This window comes from Carassius gibelio, chromosome B15 (assembly GCF_023724105.1).
Source record: "Carassius gibelio isolate Cgi1373 ecotype wild population from Czech Republic chromosome B15, carGib1.2-hapl.c, whole genome shotgun sequence".
Taxonomy (NCBI): domain Eukaryota; kingdom Metazoa; phylum Chordata; class Actinopteri; order Cypriniformes; family Cyprinidae; genus Carassius; species Carassius gibelio.
Window position 1 is genome coordinate 14,717,939 of NC_068410.1, and position 15,000 is coordinate 14,732,938.

General features: G+C 38.9%; 1 protein-coding gene across 2 annotated transcripts in view; it reads right to left on the reverse strand.

Moving 5' to 3' along the window:
- Positions 1–15,000, reverse strand: part of LOC127972260 (small G protein signaling modulator 2) — a 47,164-nt gene that overhangs the window by 19,410 nt on the left and 12,754 nt on the right. For both annotated transcript variants that reach the window (XM_052575622.1, XM_052575620.1), the window contains exons 3-8: positions 7,520–7,688; positions 2,264–2,428; positions 1,682–1,749; positions 1,337–1,485; positions 1,110–1,244; positions 196–320 (exon numbers count right to left, since the gene is read on the reverse strand). In XM_052575622.1, the coding sequence (XP_052431582.1) occupies positions 196–320; positions 1,110–1,244; positions 1,337–1,485; positions 1,682–1,749; positions 2,264–2,428; positions 7,520–7,688 (811 nt within the window). The remainder of the gene's footprint in view (positions 1–195; positions 321–1,109; positions 1,245–1,336; positions 1,486–1,681; positions 1,750–2,263; positions 2,429–7,519; positions 7,689–15,000) is intronic.

The following is a 15,000-nucleotide window of genomic DNA, read 5'->3' on the forward strand; positions in this document are numbered from 1 at the left end:
ACATCATCTGTTAAAGTAATTGCTCTGTCCAACCTAGTAATCCCGGACCAATCAATTCAGTTCCTACATGTTAAGTTCATTTGTAGCTAAATGAATTGCAGTGATTGACCATCTCAAATCATTCCAAGCTCTTCCTGCCCATTTTATCTGATGACCTAATTTACCAGATTTGCCCATGTGTGTAGCATATATTACCTCTTCTCCAAGTCACAGTCTCCCAGAGTGCCATTGATTAGCTGATTGGGCGTCCACTTTAGTGTGAGCGTTTCGGCCGTCTGATGAAGAGACAGGTAACCACGCAGCACTTCCATTTCCTTCTTCTGCAAAGAACAAAGTCTATTCAATAAAACACAGTGGCTTCCCCAACTGTGTATAAAGATATCAAATATAATCAGCAGCAATACACACTTTTATTTGCTTATAAGTAAACATGCAAGAAAAAAAGAAGAAACAAATGAGTGTGATAAGTAACAGAGTGACATAAATAAAACGTCTCTGACGATTTACTGTGATGATGAGAGCTGCGAAACGCATCAGGCTTCACACAGAAATCCAATTAAACCTGAATCACTGCAAACCTTTTGGCAAGGGTTGTCTAAACTATTGATTTCTAGAAGTCCTTGCCAGACCCAGCATTCTCTGTGCCCAGTTACATCAGTCACCATTGCAAATCTCACAGACACTTTCATGCACACATTCAGTTTGTGCCTGACTCATTTGATGACAAATCTAATGTGGTGTAAAGTCTAATCCAGTCTGCCTTTTCCAGTTCACAAGAGTAGCCAAGTAGCAGCCAGGAAGTCCGTTAAAAATGCCAGGGAAAGCCATCTGACCATTCATTACACAAGGGAAGGCAACAATTTGAACAGTTCTACCTATCTACACCACTCTGGCTCAAACCCCATTATCAGCAGCCCTTGAGATCCAAATATCGATAAGATGGGATTCATTGATCTAAAATCAATCCCTTTTAATTACACTCATCAAAATAACTGTAGATGCTAATTAAACTAGTTTTCCTGTAATTGCATTTGCATCTGTGTGTGTATGTGTGTGTGTGTGTGTGTGTGTGTGTGTGTGCGTGCGTGCATGTGTGTGTGTTGTCTTACCGGTTGAACGAGTACATTGTTTTTTCCGTAGAGCAAGTTAATGCGTGAGTTTTGGTGCAGGGATTCAACGTACTCTCTCGCCGAGGCCGCAAACTTGTCCTCAGACATGCTTCCAGAGGACTGACGCTTTCGGATCTGAGGAAAAAACATCAATATTGGATTTTAAATGGATTATTTACTAGAACAAAACAACTGCACAAACACCCCTATACATATGCTATTCTCACCCCAAGTGCAGGCCTGCGGCCCGGGGACACTTCTTGGCCCCTGTGGGCCCCGTGAATGCGATGCCTCTGGACAAGCTCATTTGCTGACGGGTCTGTCCAGAAATGATCCGACGTCTTGAGCTTAGTGTATTCCAGAGCGCAAGGCCCGACTATAGACAAAAAAATATCGATTTTTACACAAAACAAATTGAATGTGACAACATATTGTGATGCAAGAGTGAATTATAATAAAATAATAAACGTTAACACCATTTGAACACAATGTTTAATTGAACAACATCTATAAATCTCGATTAGCTGTAATAGGAGTAGATCGAGTGTGTTTTATGCATCAGATAGACTCACCCAGCAGTGCCGCCAGTATCGGGCCAAACACAGAGTCGTGCATGAGGGCCTCCTTTTCATAATACTTACTACAGACACACACAAACAGCAAACACACAATGGGTATGTCAATAACCAGAGACCTCTTTCAAAGGCTGAACAAATAACACATTATTTTACAAGCTTCACATGACAGCCCAAACAATCACCGTGGACAAATGATAAAGTCAAACCTTAATCTTGGCAAATTTGCCACTTTGCATAAGAGAGATGAGCAATGCATGTTATGCAGCCACTATTATTTAAGAAAAAAAAAGGCAAACACACATATATTAAAATTCCATATGATATCAATAAGTGAAATTTACAAAAATGTTTCATGTTATGCTAATAACAGATAAATGTTTGATATTAAAATTATTTAATATTTTGCCTAAATAAATTCAAATAATCACTCATAAAAATTCACAACATTATAATGTAAAGTACAAAAAATAGTGATAATTGTTTGCAGACTTGCTAAAGATTATACTTTTTTTTAAATGCTAAAAACAAAATCATAATTTTTTTTATGAACCGAAGTACAGTACTGATGCTAATTACCTTGCATTATCCACAATATACTGCAGTATTTTGTCCAGAACTTTCTCAAAGAGGGCCGTGCGGACCCATATGTGCTTGATGGCCTGTGCAGAGAGGGGCTGAGGCGCTCGGCCGGCAGAGGAACCCTGCCTCCGGAGGGGCTCCTGTCCTGTGCTCTGGGTTCTCCTGAGAAAGACCATCAATAAAATGTTCAAAAATGCATACACATAATAACAACACATAAGTGTAAAGAGTCATTACAAACCAAATTCTCTTATGCAACCAAGTGACACAATAGTAATAATCTTCTTAATGAACATATTCCCCCCAAAAGTTAAAAAGAGCGTTTTTGCTAAGACTAGGCTTCTATTTGTCCTCATATAACCTGCTAAAATCCTATACTTGCATTGTCTGGTTTTATGAAAGAAGCAAGAGACACAAAAGGGATTATGACTGTGCCTGTCAGTGGATGTTTCTAAGTCCATGCACTTCTCCATACAGCATCTACCTAGCTGCTCATCTACAACAGTGCAGGAGGGCCAGATGAAGTCACAAAACCCCCTTGAATCTGCCGGGCCGTTCAGCCAACCGGGACAACACACACATATGCACAAAAAAGACAGGGACAGAGCATATGTCATCCCAAAAGACTCAGATGAGAGTTGCATCCTCGGACAATCAAACCATCAACAACAGCAGGTCGGACAAAATCCCCTTAACTGACCCTTCGCAAAGACCTGCCCCCCTTAGTTTCTGTTGTTATGTCCGACAAGCCATGGCACTCTCATTCACACCACACATCATGTTCTCACAGTGAAAAATACTTCACGGAGCAAAGAGGACACTGAAAATGTGTCGACAGACAAGACAGGCAGGTTACTTTTGGCTTTACAAAGTGTCATTTTTTTAAGACATTCAAACAGTAAATACCATTTTGTGGCTCTACAATGCGTTGTGACAGGAGGCTTGTTTAAAGTGGCACGTTAACCGATCATCTCTTCCTCTTTACTTGTTATTAGCTAGAAATAAACCTGAGTAAATATCAGAAGGTATATTGTTTCAAGACTTCAATAAACAATTTTACACAGTTCCGGCGTTATGATTGGTCAGAGTGCCTGTCAATCAAACTCTCTGCGAAGGGTCAATTACACTATTGATTAAAAGTCTGCGGTCAGCAAGTGAGATTAATACTTTTATTCAGCAAGGAAGCATTACATTGACCAAAAGTGATAGTACATTTCATTTAGTCTATATACATTTCAGTACATTTTCTCTTACTTTGAACTGACAGAAAATGAGGGCGAGTAAATAAATTATTTTGGGATGAACAATCCCATCTTCAGGCTGAAAATAAACCTGGACTATTCCTTTAAGCCAATCTTTATGACTAAGCCTGTCTGAGATCCGTTCGGAGTCTGTGGAGAGCTGGGAGGACTGCTGTAATGTTGAGCACACCGCTGAGAGAGTCCATCATGGGTGTAAGCCAATAACACCCCACAGCCATCAATCTCCCTCCAGCCCGGACATCACACCACATCACAGATGCAGGCACGGCACACCAGAGATGAAGGAGTCCGCTGTCTGGGCCACAGCGCCCTCATCTTCTCTGATTTACATAAGCATTGATCGCATAACGGCCAACCACTTACATTGTGTGTGTGTCTGAGTGCTGGCTACAGCGGTGGACTTTCAGTATAAACAAGTAAATAAATCCCTGTACCTGAGATGAGCTATGCAGATGCTATGGAGATGAAACTGTGCATTTCTGCTCCAAGAGAAATAATGTAGAGCATCCAGTGCAGCATTAGAGGTCCGTTAATACAGATGCAATCAAGTCCATTATAAATCCACAAATTAGGGCTGTGCAAAAAATCTAATGTGATTTTAATGCGCATCCTGTCAGTAAAGGCGCTCCTATAATTAGTAGTGTATATCCAGCACGTCCGTTCAGTTCAGGGTTGCCAGGTTTTCAAAACAAAACGTGCCCAATTGCTTTCTTAAAACTAACCCAATCGGTTTCGTTCCAGGCGATAAAATACACGTTTTTCTTCCGGGGTTCCCTTGGTAAAATTTGCATGTTAGGAGCTAAATATCAAATTATTGGGATTGGGATCACTTCGACCTGCAGACATGAAAAACAACCGCAGACTTGGCAACACTGGTTGGCCTTTACTACACAGAGCCGTAGTTCACTGACAATCTACACAAAATAGATTTCAAAATTTCACGGCTCTGGGTAGTAAATGCATCTCCACCTGAACCAGTGTTGCCAAGTCCACGGTTGTTTTTCATGTCCGTGGGCTGAAGCGACCCCAATCCTAATAAGGTGATATTTAGCCCCTAAAATGCCAATTTTACCAAGGCAACCCTGCCAAAAAAAACCATGTATTTTATCCCCGGGATGCAATTTTTATTCGGGAACCCCCTGGATCACATCACAGGTGCACCTTTAGTGACTAGATGAGCATAAAAATCACATTTGATTTTTTGCACAGCTCTACCACAAATAGCACATATTTTTGTACAATGGCACCAAACTGTTTAACTTTTTAACCGTCGTTCATGGCAACATACAGACGCTACTTTCAAATGCCTCATTTTTTATACCAACGCAAATTAATTGCCATCTTTCAATCTTTTGATAGATGACTAAAAGTTCAGGCGTCTGCACTCATAAAGCAAGAAAACAGATTTTTTTGTAATAATTATATCTAATTATATCTAATCATTATATCTTATCATATAAAAACTAATTATAATTGTTAAGCAATATACGAGTGCAATAAATGAAATCACTTAAAGTACAAATGTTTTGGGTGCAATATAACTCTTGCATAAGAAAGTAATGACATGCAGTTGCTTAATTAGACTGAACTGCTGCGCTAGAAGTATTCAACAACCAGCGAGCATCTTGTTGCTTTACTGTAGATGATGACACCAGGGTGTTGCTGTGGCAACATGAGTAACCTAATGAGTGTGGTGGAGGAGGGGTGCTTCAAATGGACAGACAGGGAACACCACAAAACACGTGACCTACAGCACTCCACATTAATGCTTTAAATGTGTGTGTGTGAGAGAGTGGCTACTGTACAGACACACCAAAGTGGATTCAACTAATCTCTGACCATAACAGAGATGTGGAGTCACCTGGGAATTGTGGCTATTAGGCCCGAGTGGTCCGCTCTTGAGTGGCACATTGGCCATGTGGCTCTGCTAATGGAGAGTTAATAGGAAAATAAGAAGCTGACCGAAGCCCCTGGTGCATCCGCCCATACCATTCCTCATTTAGAGTGCTGCAGAGCCAGTCTTCTGTTTAAAGCCCAACAAAGCAGCAAATCATCCCTCTCCACACACCAGATGTGATCTGCTTCCTGCTTTCATCATTGTCTGAACAGCTTATCAGTCATAAAGCATTGCTTAAATCGCTAATACGATCAGTTCCAGTTTATGGCTTTCTTTGACTTTTAGCATCTCTACTTATAGTTATTGTTAAAAGGAAAGTATGTCATTTTTAGCAGTTTGTGGTTTGAAATGCAGAAACGAAGTATTGCTGTTTGTTGGAGTGGTCTGATATATTTACTTTTAGCTAAACCATTGTCATGAATATGGGGTGCTAATTTTACAATTCTGTTTGGAATATTAAGTGTCGTTCACAACTAGAAAGATAACTAGAAAGTTTCAAAAACCATTCTAATTCTAATAGAACTGCGAAACAACAGCTAAAATGAATGATGTCGTTGGAATGTTTTCGTTCTATCCACCTTTTTACTGACGTAAAAATGGGCGCCGCCATTTGTAAATTCTATGGTTCGAGCTTCCGCTCTCATTTGCATCCAGCTATTTTTAGCAGTACAAAACAGTTTGTTTTGCTGCTTGACATTGACAATTAATGTGCCCTATCATTTTATTTTAATGTTTTATCTTAATTAAGAACACACTGGTTTTTACTGCAAACAATTTTACCGTTTACTGCTCATTGTTATTCTCCTCGTTATTTACCTATAGCGGCTAATGAAACGTAAGTCTCACCCATAGGCTTACTTCCACACTGAGGAAAAAGGTGGATAGCTGATGAATGATAAAAACATTAAGAACCAATCAGAATCCACCTGAATTTAAAGAGCTCAATTTAAAGAGCTCAAGTGTGTTAAAACTGCAGAGCATGATTTACATTTACATTTATTCATTTAGCTGACGCTTTTATCCAAAGCGACTAACAATTTCTATATATGTCAGAGGTCGCACACCTCTGGGGCAACTAGGGGTTAAGTGTCTTGCTCAGGGACACATTGGGGCCTAACAATGGATTCGAACCCGGGTCTCTCACACCAAAGGCATGTGTCTTATCCACTGCGCTAACACCACCCCATTGATTACAATAAACATAACATTATCGTCCACCAGTGTTAGCTTTAACATAGTTATTATTATAGATCTTTATAGTTATAGTTCTTGGTGTGAACAATCCTTTAGTGGCGCAAAAATACTAATTTTAAATTTATCAAAACTGGAAATCTTTTTTTTCCATAGATTATGATCTTTCAGAGTAAAACATGATATTGAATAGCAAAACCACTGCTATAACTACTATAATGTCATTGGAATCGCTTTAAAAAAAAATTTTTTTTTTTCAGTTGATAAATGATAAAAACATTAAGAGCCAATCAGATTCTACATGACTTTAAAGAGCTCAAGGATTTAAAGGGGCAGTACAACAAAACTGCAGAGCGCGATTATAATAAACAAAGTTATCGTCCACTAGTGTGAACACTAGTTATCATTTTAGTTATCTTTATAGTTTTACAGTAGTTCTTGGTGTGAACAGACCTTTAGTAGTTCAGAAATATTACTTTTGAATTCAACATAAAATACCATTTGCAATCTATTTTATTTTGTATATTGACATATTTAAGATTGAAACATTAGTAAAGCAAATCATTATAGATCTTGGTGTGAAAAAGCCTTTAGTGGTGCAAAAATACTACTTTAAAAAAATGTAATGGGGCCTATTGAGAATTGGTTGGATTGTGAAGGTGTTTCAACCTAAACGTCAGTTTACCGCTGATTATGAAGGCTTCTTTTTCAAATCTATTGTTATTTGCAATTATTTCCATCAACTTTGTAAACTGTAAATCTGTAAGATTAGCCAACAGCCCACATGGTCTAGGTGGTGTCAGCTGAAAGAAAGTGCTTTCACAAGTGAAGTTTAATAAATTGATAATAATAATAATTTCAAGGAAGTAATGCACATTATTTGTGCGCAATAGAAAGTCAGACCTGGTGATTTCGGCCTGCTGCTGTAGCTGTTCTTGAACTTTGCGGCAGATCTCACTCGCTGTGGTGTTCACCTTGCCGATCTTGGTGAAGAGGGCGGCGATCTTATCGCTGCGGAGGAATCCCGCCGCTCTTCGCTTCAACAGGTGGCTTAGGCAAGCCTCAATGGAGCCTGCAGGAACATAGAGGGAGGAGTTGATAAGCAAAGATCATACAAAACACTGAAAAAACTTAAGCAATTAGCATATTATTATTTCTAACAGCTTTATGTATTCCTTTAATAACAGCCATTTGTTTTCACATGTCAAATTTTTTAATTCCATTTCTTTCCCAGGAGGCTTTGCTATCGATGAACTTGCACGATGCAAGGGAAAATCTTATTTCAGAAGTAATTGAGTTCTGCCTCATACTCCTCATTCGCTTTTCGTGAGGTAAACAGCCATGACAGGAGTGCATTGCAACTGGAAACAAGATTTACTGCTGGTTCCTAAAGCACAGCTAAATATTTCAGTAATTCAGACTCAGGGTGAGCTACCTGTTACCGCTCCTGCTTCTGCTAGTATTCAGTCCCCTTAAGCACTGTGTGCTCACTACAAAAACAAATAAACAATGGCAACAGTTCCCCAATCCCCTAATCTCACCGATGAAGGATGGAGCAGATGTTCATATTGGTGTAAGTCCATCTTTCTTGACACTTAGCCAAGTGCTCATGTGCGAAGAACAACATAAATCAAGATGCATGAGGAAACTTGCTTGGCAAATGAAATCAAGATAATTTTTTACATGATTGCAATGAAAGGCCAGTTATGACATTTGCATTTGTCAAGACAGCGGAGTAAAGTCTACCTGTCGACTCGCCGCATGATTGATGCTATCAATATCTCAGCAGAATCTAGGTCCTTTCGCTGCCACATAATCGACTGCATTTGTGAAAACAATCAGATGTTTATGGCGGTAATAGCACTTTTATTGCTTGGCTTGTGCACCCGGGGACAGCGGCTTCAGGTTTTTCCTTTAAGAACCTGTTTGATATATTTAGACAGCTAAAATGCACATTCATGAAGGGAAAATGGGGATTGTCTTGGTCTACTGTAGTCAAGATTCAGGGGCCTCCCAAACAGCAGGGCCCTTGGGCATATTGTGAGAATCAACCACTTTGCCATTGGTTTTCAGTGCGAGTTAACAACCTTTTTTTTTTTTTTTTAAAGTTGTGCAGACATGATCAACAAGTGGCAAATATGTTGCTAATCTACACCTCTAATTTCAGAGCATACAAAAAGATGAATCATCTAATTGGCTACTAAGTGTTTCCCCCCTTGAGAACCCAGCACGATAACTGTCTGCTCCCAAAAGCAGCTCTGATTTGAACAGTAATGCCCTGAGAGGCACTAAAAAAAATGCCACTTCCTGTGTCTCTCTGATCCATCTTCCATTGAGCAACAAATGTGCAGGAAAAGCGCTGTGCAGTTGAGAAACAAACTGAACACTCCTGAAGATGTATTTACATAATCTCTCTGTGCCTGCTGGTTGAACGCCTTCCTGCATGCACCCATACACCCACAAGCTACTGGTCTCAAACTCGAAGCACACGTTTGAATGCATACAACAGTATCAGGCAATAATAATGCATTCATACATAAATAAACTCATAAAAAACACTTGTGTCCGGCTCAAAAAAAATTTTCCTCCAAGTGTCGACTGCCAAAAGAAATCTTCTCAAGTCCTTCACTGACACTGTTGCCTCCTTGGTAAACAAGCTCAATAACTTAAACAATAATAAATAAATAAATATATATATAGAGTAATGATGCTCAAAATTCAGCTTTGCCATCACAGGAATAATGTTCAAATATAATCAAATTTAAAATAGATATTTTAAATCACTGTATTCTTGACTTATTGTACAGACCCAAACTTTTGAACGATATGTAGGTCTATATACAGTATAACAAACCAACCACAAAGTTGAAGACACATCCAAATACATTCTACCATTTCATATTGGTAAAATGCTTTGTGTGTTCAACTGAAGAAAGCAATCAAACAATACATACAGGAAATCAGTATCCCATCACAGATACATTAAAAGGCCTCATCTGATTCAACTGTAACAACCTCCACTCAATAAGAACAGCACTGAAAACAGAATCTGACAAACCACATGGGGATTTAATGAGCAACAGATTAGACATATTACCTCATAAATCATGCCGTTTATGATCTTTGCTAGTCTTAACGATGCATTAATGACCAAAAGCCTCCCGTGTTCTTTCAGTCATGGAAACTGAAGTATGTCAGGTTTAGATACTTACTTCTTTCTCAGTTTATACAACTATTCATGACAAATTACAGAGGGGTTTGCTCATATATCAACATTGGCGGGTTAGAGAAGAAGATCTAATTAGACTTGTAGCCCAATTACCCACAATCCTTTGTCAAACTTGTACCGAGCATGTCGACAGAATACAGCAGAACACATCATCTAAAAGCCATAGCATTGATGCAGAGTACAGCTTTTGAGATGCTATGACATCGCACACGTGATTGCGCTCACAGGCGACTGTATACATTGATCGATGGCCGTAATCTGAGCTACTATCATCTCTGTGAGACGTGGGGGGCTGGATGCCGGCGGCTGTGCGCGACCGCTGCCGTCTGTAGGGAAACGCACCTGTGACTGTGCAGTCAAGCTGTGAGTCACAGTAATAGATGGTAATGAACTGCATTTCTGAGGTACTCGGCAGCTGCACAGAGCGTGGGCGACAGGGGGAGGCGGGGGGCTCGAGAAAGAGTTGAAGGACCATAGAAAAAAAATTGATTAAACAAGGAGTGAAAATGAGTGGCAGAGAAAGGCAGGCCAGAAGAGTCAAAGTGATGAAGAGTGAGGAAACGAGAGGGGAGAGAGCGTGAGAGAAACTACAGACTCAAAACCAGAGATTAATAGAGGAGAATAAAAAGAGGAGAAAGACAATGGCAGAGGCTGAGTGACTCATCGCTCTCTGGCATGAAGAAGGTTTAGCACTGCTGTTCTTATTAATCAGCCTGATCTTTGTCCCTCAGTCTGGACTCAGGCTCTGTCCTTGAGCGCCGGCCTCATGTTCACAGAGACATGTGAATACCAGTGACATCCAGCGAAGATGAGATGTTCCACTGGAAGACAATATATGGCACTGATCATCCCCATTGAGAAGTGCTGGTTTGGAAAGTGTGTGAGAGTATTTGATTCAAAATGATTCAGTTCCATTATTCTAATTCAATTCAATGAAATATGCTGAATTACTGAACAGTTTCGCACCAAAATACAATGTTTGTCCTTATTTCCTTGTCATTGTTTATGCTGTTAATGTTAACTAAAACTAGAATGGATTTCAGTAATTTAAATAAAGCAGAAATTAAACTAAATATAAGTATTAAATAAAAAACGAACGAGAATTTTAATTTTTGCACTCGCAATAACTGAAGTAACATTAGTTTTAGTTGATTTACTATAACTGAAATCAAAATTAGCTAGATACAAATATATAAAAAAAAAAGTGACAAAAGCTAAAATCCCAAAAAATGATTTTTTTTTAAAACTAAAAATACAAGATTTTCTAAATATGAATAAATACTAAATTATAAATATACTAGTACTAAATTATAAATATATACATTATATTAAAATATTTTTCATTATTTTATTATTATTTTTAATTATATAAATTATTTTAATACATTATTTTTAAAACAAGACTATGAGGGATAGCAGTACAGTGAATTCAGTAACATGCCAATTGTCCAGCTGATGAGACGTCTTTCTGATGTAATAAAACAGTTATGTGATCATATGCAGTTTATGATTTATAATTACTTGTAACTAAATTATGAGGACTTTTATACAGTGTGTGCCACTGTAAAGACTGTATGTCTATCCCTCAGCATTGAAATCATCTGCATTATATTCAGTATGGTGTCTGTTTAAGGTGTTAATGGTGTTCTAGCTTTAAACCTGCCATGACAAGTCACACTTAACGACATTTTAAGGAGAATTTTCTATATAGGCAAAGATTATGTCAACAACAATGGAAATTTCAGTATGGAAAATTGGTAACCAGACAGTTTGAGTCTCCTCACTTACATTGTACACTGGTGGAAAAAGGATGAGACTTAGAAAAAATAAATATATATTATTTTATGTTTCGCAGAAGGAAGAATGCCGTATGGCAGTGGTCTCAACAGGCAGCCCCCAGAAATAATATCTTGCCAAGTTAGGCTTTAAAGTACACATTTCTTATTCACAATATGAAAAGAGGAAATAATCATGGTTCATTAAGAGCGTGACTCAAACATGCCATTAATGTGCTTATTGAAGTCCTCTTTTATTTTTGTACTTATTTTATCCATTCCGCATCTCCCACATATGTGTGTTTTAGCAAGGCTGTCTGTGTTGCAAGTTGGTGAATGAAAATACTTGCCAGGTTACGTGTCAATACTCTGCTTTATTAATTTATCCAGTATAAACCCCTGACATGGTGAAACAAATGTGGCTTTTCTTAATGATTGTCCTACTACAGGATTTAACCGTGCGGCAACCTCCCGCTCTCTCTCTCGTGGAGCCAACAAGGAAGTGACTAAAACTGTAATTCATCGACTGGTCGCTGGAGGCTGGCTGCAAAAGGGAGTCAAAACTTTACAGCAGAAAAAAACATGTTTAAAGACTGGTGCAAAAAATGGTTTTGGTCTATATAGCTAAATTTACCCTTCGTGACAACTGTGAGGGGGGTGAATTTTTTTATAACTCATCCGTTTAAATTATATTAAGACTTAAAGTTCTGCATAATTAAGGGCCTGGCCACTTGACTGACAGGTGGTTTGCCGCTGCTGACAGTGCAGTCGCACTAGGTGGGCGTGGCTTCGGCAACTAGCTCCTGCCTTTTTGCCCATTTTCAATTGTCCGCGGTGACGCTCTGCCAAGATGGTGACACCCCGCTCTGCACACTTTGAGCTTCAAAAACGGTCTTCAGGAGTCTATGGGTGACGTCACGGACACTACTTCCATGTATGTATATATATAGGAGTAGGCATTTATTCTGGCCCACCTCTAGTGGCAAAAAAATTTTTTGGCCTGATGCCAAACTTACCCGCTGATCCCTGCTATACGGGTTTGGAAGATACCTTGGGAGGAATTGAGAATTAAAAAGCATAAAGTAAACACATAGTCTTCATCATGATGACAAACCACCATGCTCTACTGATGTTACGCTCAAAAGATAATTCTTTGTTTTTTTGTTTTTTTTTACATCTGGCACCACCAGCACCCAAAAAAGTGCCCTGCTATTTCGGTGAGTTTAAACAGTTAGACACCTCTATTAATAGAGGCATCCATAGTTTTTATGAAAGGAGTCAAGTGTGAATACAGCACATTCCTGTCACCATGAAGCTTGTAAGATGGCAGTCTAAACATTTAACACACACACACACACACACACACACACACACACACACACTCACACCCTACACAATCCAGCTTGAAGGAATCACACACAAGTACACAAACACACCTCTGACAGTATATGATGCATTCACCCCATTCCTGCTCTCAGGACACCTATGAAAACAGTAAAAACTGACAGTATATCCAGCAAGTGGAATAGATTGTAATCCAAATATCTGAGGCCACACTGAAAATCTGGGAAATACAAGAAAAGAAAATAACGTCAAATGAATAAACGGTACATTCACACCGGGTGTTTTGCGTGAATCTTGGTGCTGATGCGATGGTCATAGTGACAACAGCCAGCCACATCAGTATTCTGGTGCTGCATCACGATTTGCCAGCGTCTGCACCAGGGTATTTGCATAAGACGATCTGATTGGCTGATTGACACAAATTTGCCGAATTCATGAAGCTCAAGTACTGCTTTTAAAAAAAGATGGACAAACTAAAAACTAAAAACTAACAGTCTCAAACATTTGTATGCATGCCTGCATTAATGTAATGCAGTAAATCATAACTGATGCATACATTTACATGCTAAAACCTTAAATCTGACACAGATACTATTTAAATGTGCTCCTCTCACACCAGGTGATTAAATATTGATTTACACCAACAGTCTGTGAGACGTATGGCGGTGATCACAAGCCTGAATTTTGTCTATTCTCTCCGAACTGAGAAAGGAAGGTTGAACAGAAAACAAATCTGCATGCATCTCCCTTCATCCACTGTGTGAAGGAGAGAGTATACTTCATCAACGCTTTCTTTGTCTAAGCACCTTCAATCAGCTGAGGGATGCGCAGCACTCAGCCGCAGCTGCTGACACTACAGGGAAGAGCAGAGCGGTCACCAAACACCTGTTCCAGAGATGAGAAAACATGTCAATGCTGATCCATTTGACAGAAACACCCACAGGGACGTATACAGAGAACATTCCCTGATACTGCTGTCAGAGATAGTGATGCATTTTAGGGACTATTATTAAAAAACAAGTGCAAGTAGACTTTGTTTTTGGCACTGACACCAGTACTTTTAATAACACCAGTTTTTAAACAGAGCTTAACAATAATGAAGAGATAGTTTTCTCCTATATGTGGAATATCTCCACTATAGAGTTAGATATAAGCAGACTTCCTTTTACTAAATTTGTTTTAGTGACATTGCTCTTGCTCAAATTCACATCTGTTCTCCAGAGGCCCATCTCTCTTCTCTTCAACCTTTTATTCAGACAGCATTTCATAGATAAACACCATGACAAGCATTATGGGGTAATGATTCAGATCAGCAAGGGCCCATATTGACTTTAAAAATTTTAAAACATCTGTTCTAAATGTGTCTACCATGTGATAACTATCCACAGTCATCAGCCTTTGAAGTGGAAATATATCTGCATGCTCCCAAAATGAAATCCCTATGGAATATAATGATAGAATGAGGAAAAAATGAATAAATTATTTAATTGGTGCTTATAAAGAAACGGTGAGATTTTTGTGCACTTTGGTTTTCACGCTCCACAGGATATGGATATGCGCTAGCTCTTCTCAATCCGAAAAAATCGTCTCTCCCACTGGGGAGTCACTCCTACGCATTACCTCTCTAACACCCAGCTCTAATTAAGGGAAACAACATCAACTAGTCCAGTCAAATCGCTTAGATACTGAGAGAACAAGAACATCACATGCAGCCATAGATTAACATCTTAGAGGAAGCAGAGGGGCATCAGAAGTCGTGTCTGTCTGGCAGCTAGGGATCGTGGGATTTGATGAGGGTTTGGGGAAGACAGTGGAAACTCTCAGACTAACACAATATACAGATGTAAAGGATCCAGTTTGAGAACCCGATTGTTTGCAAACAGGTATGTAATTAGGACTGAAATGTTTTTGGCGAAGGGGTGTGTATATTGTGAATATATATATTTAAAAATACATTTATAACATACTAAGTATATTTAAAATCTATTAACATATTTACTGACATATCGCTCGATACTGATTAAAAAATTGACAGA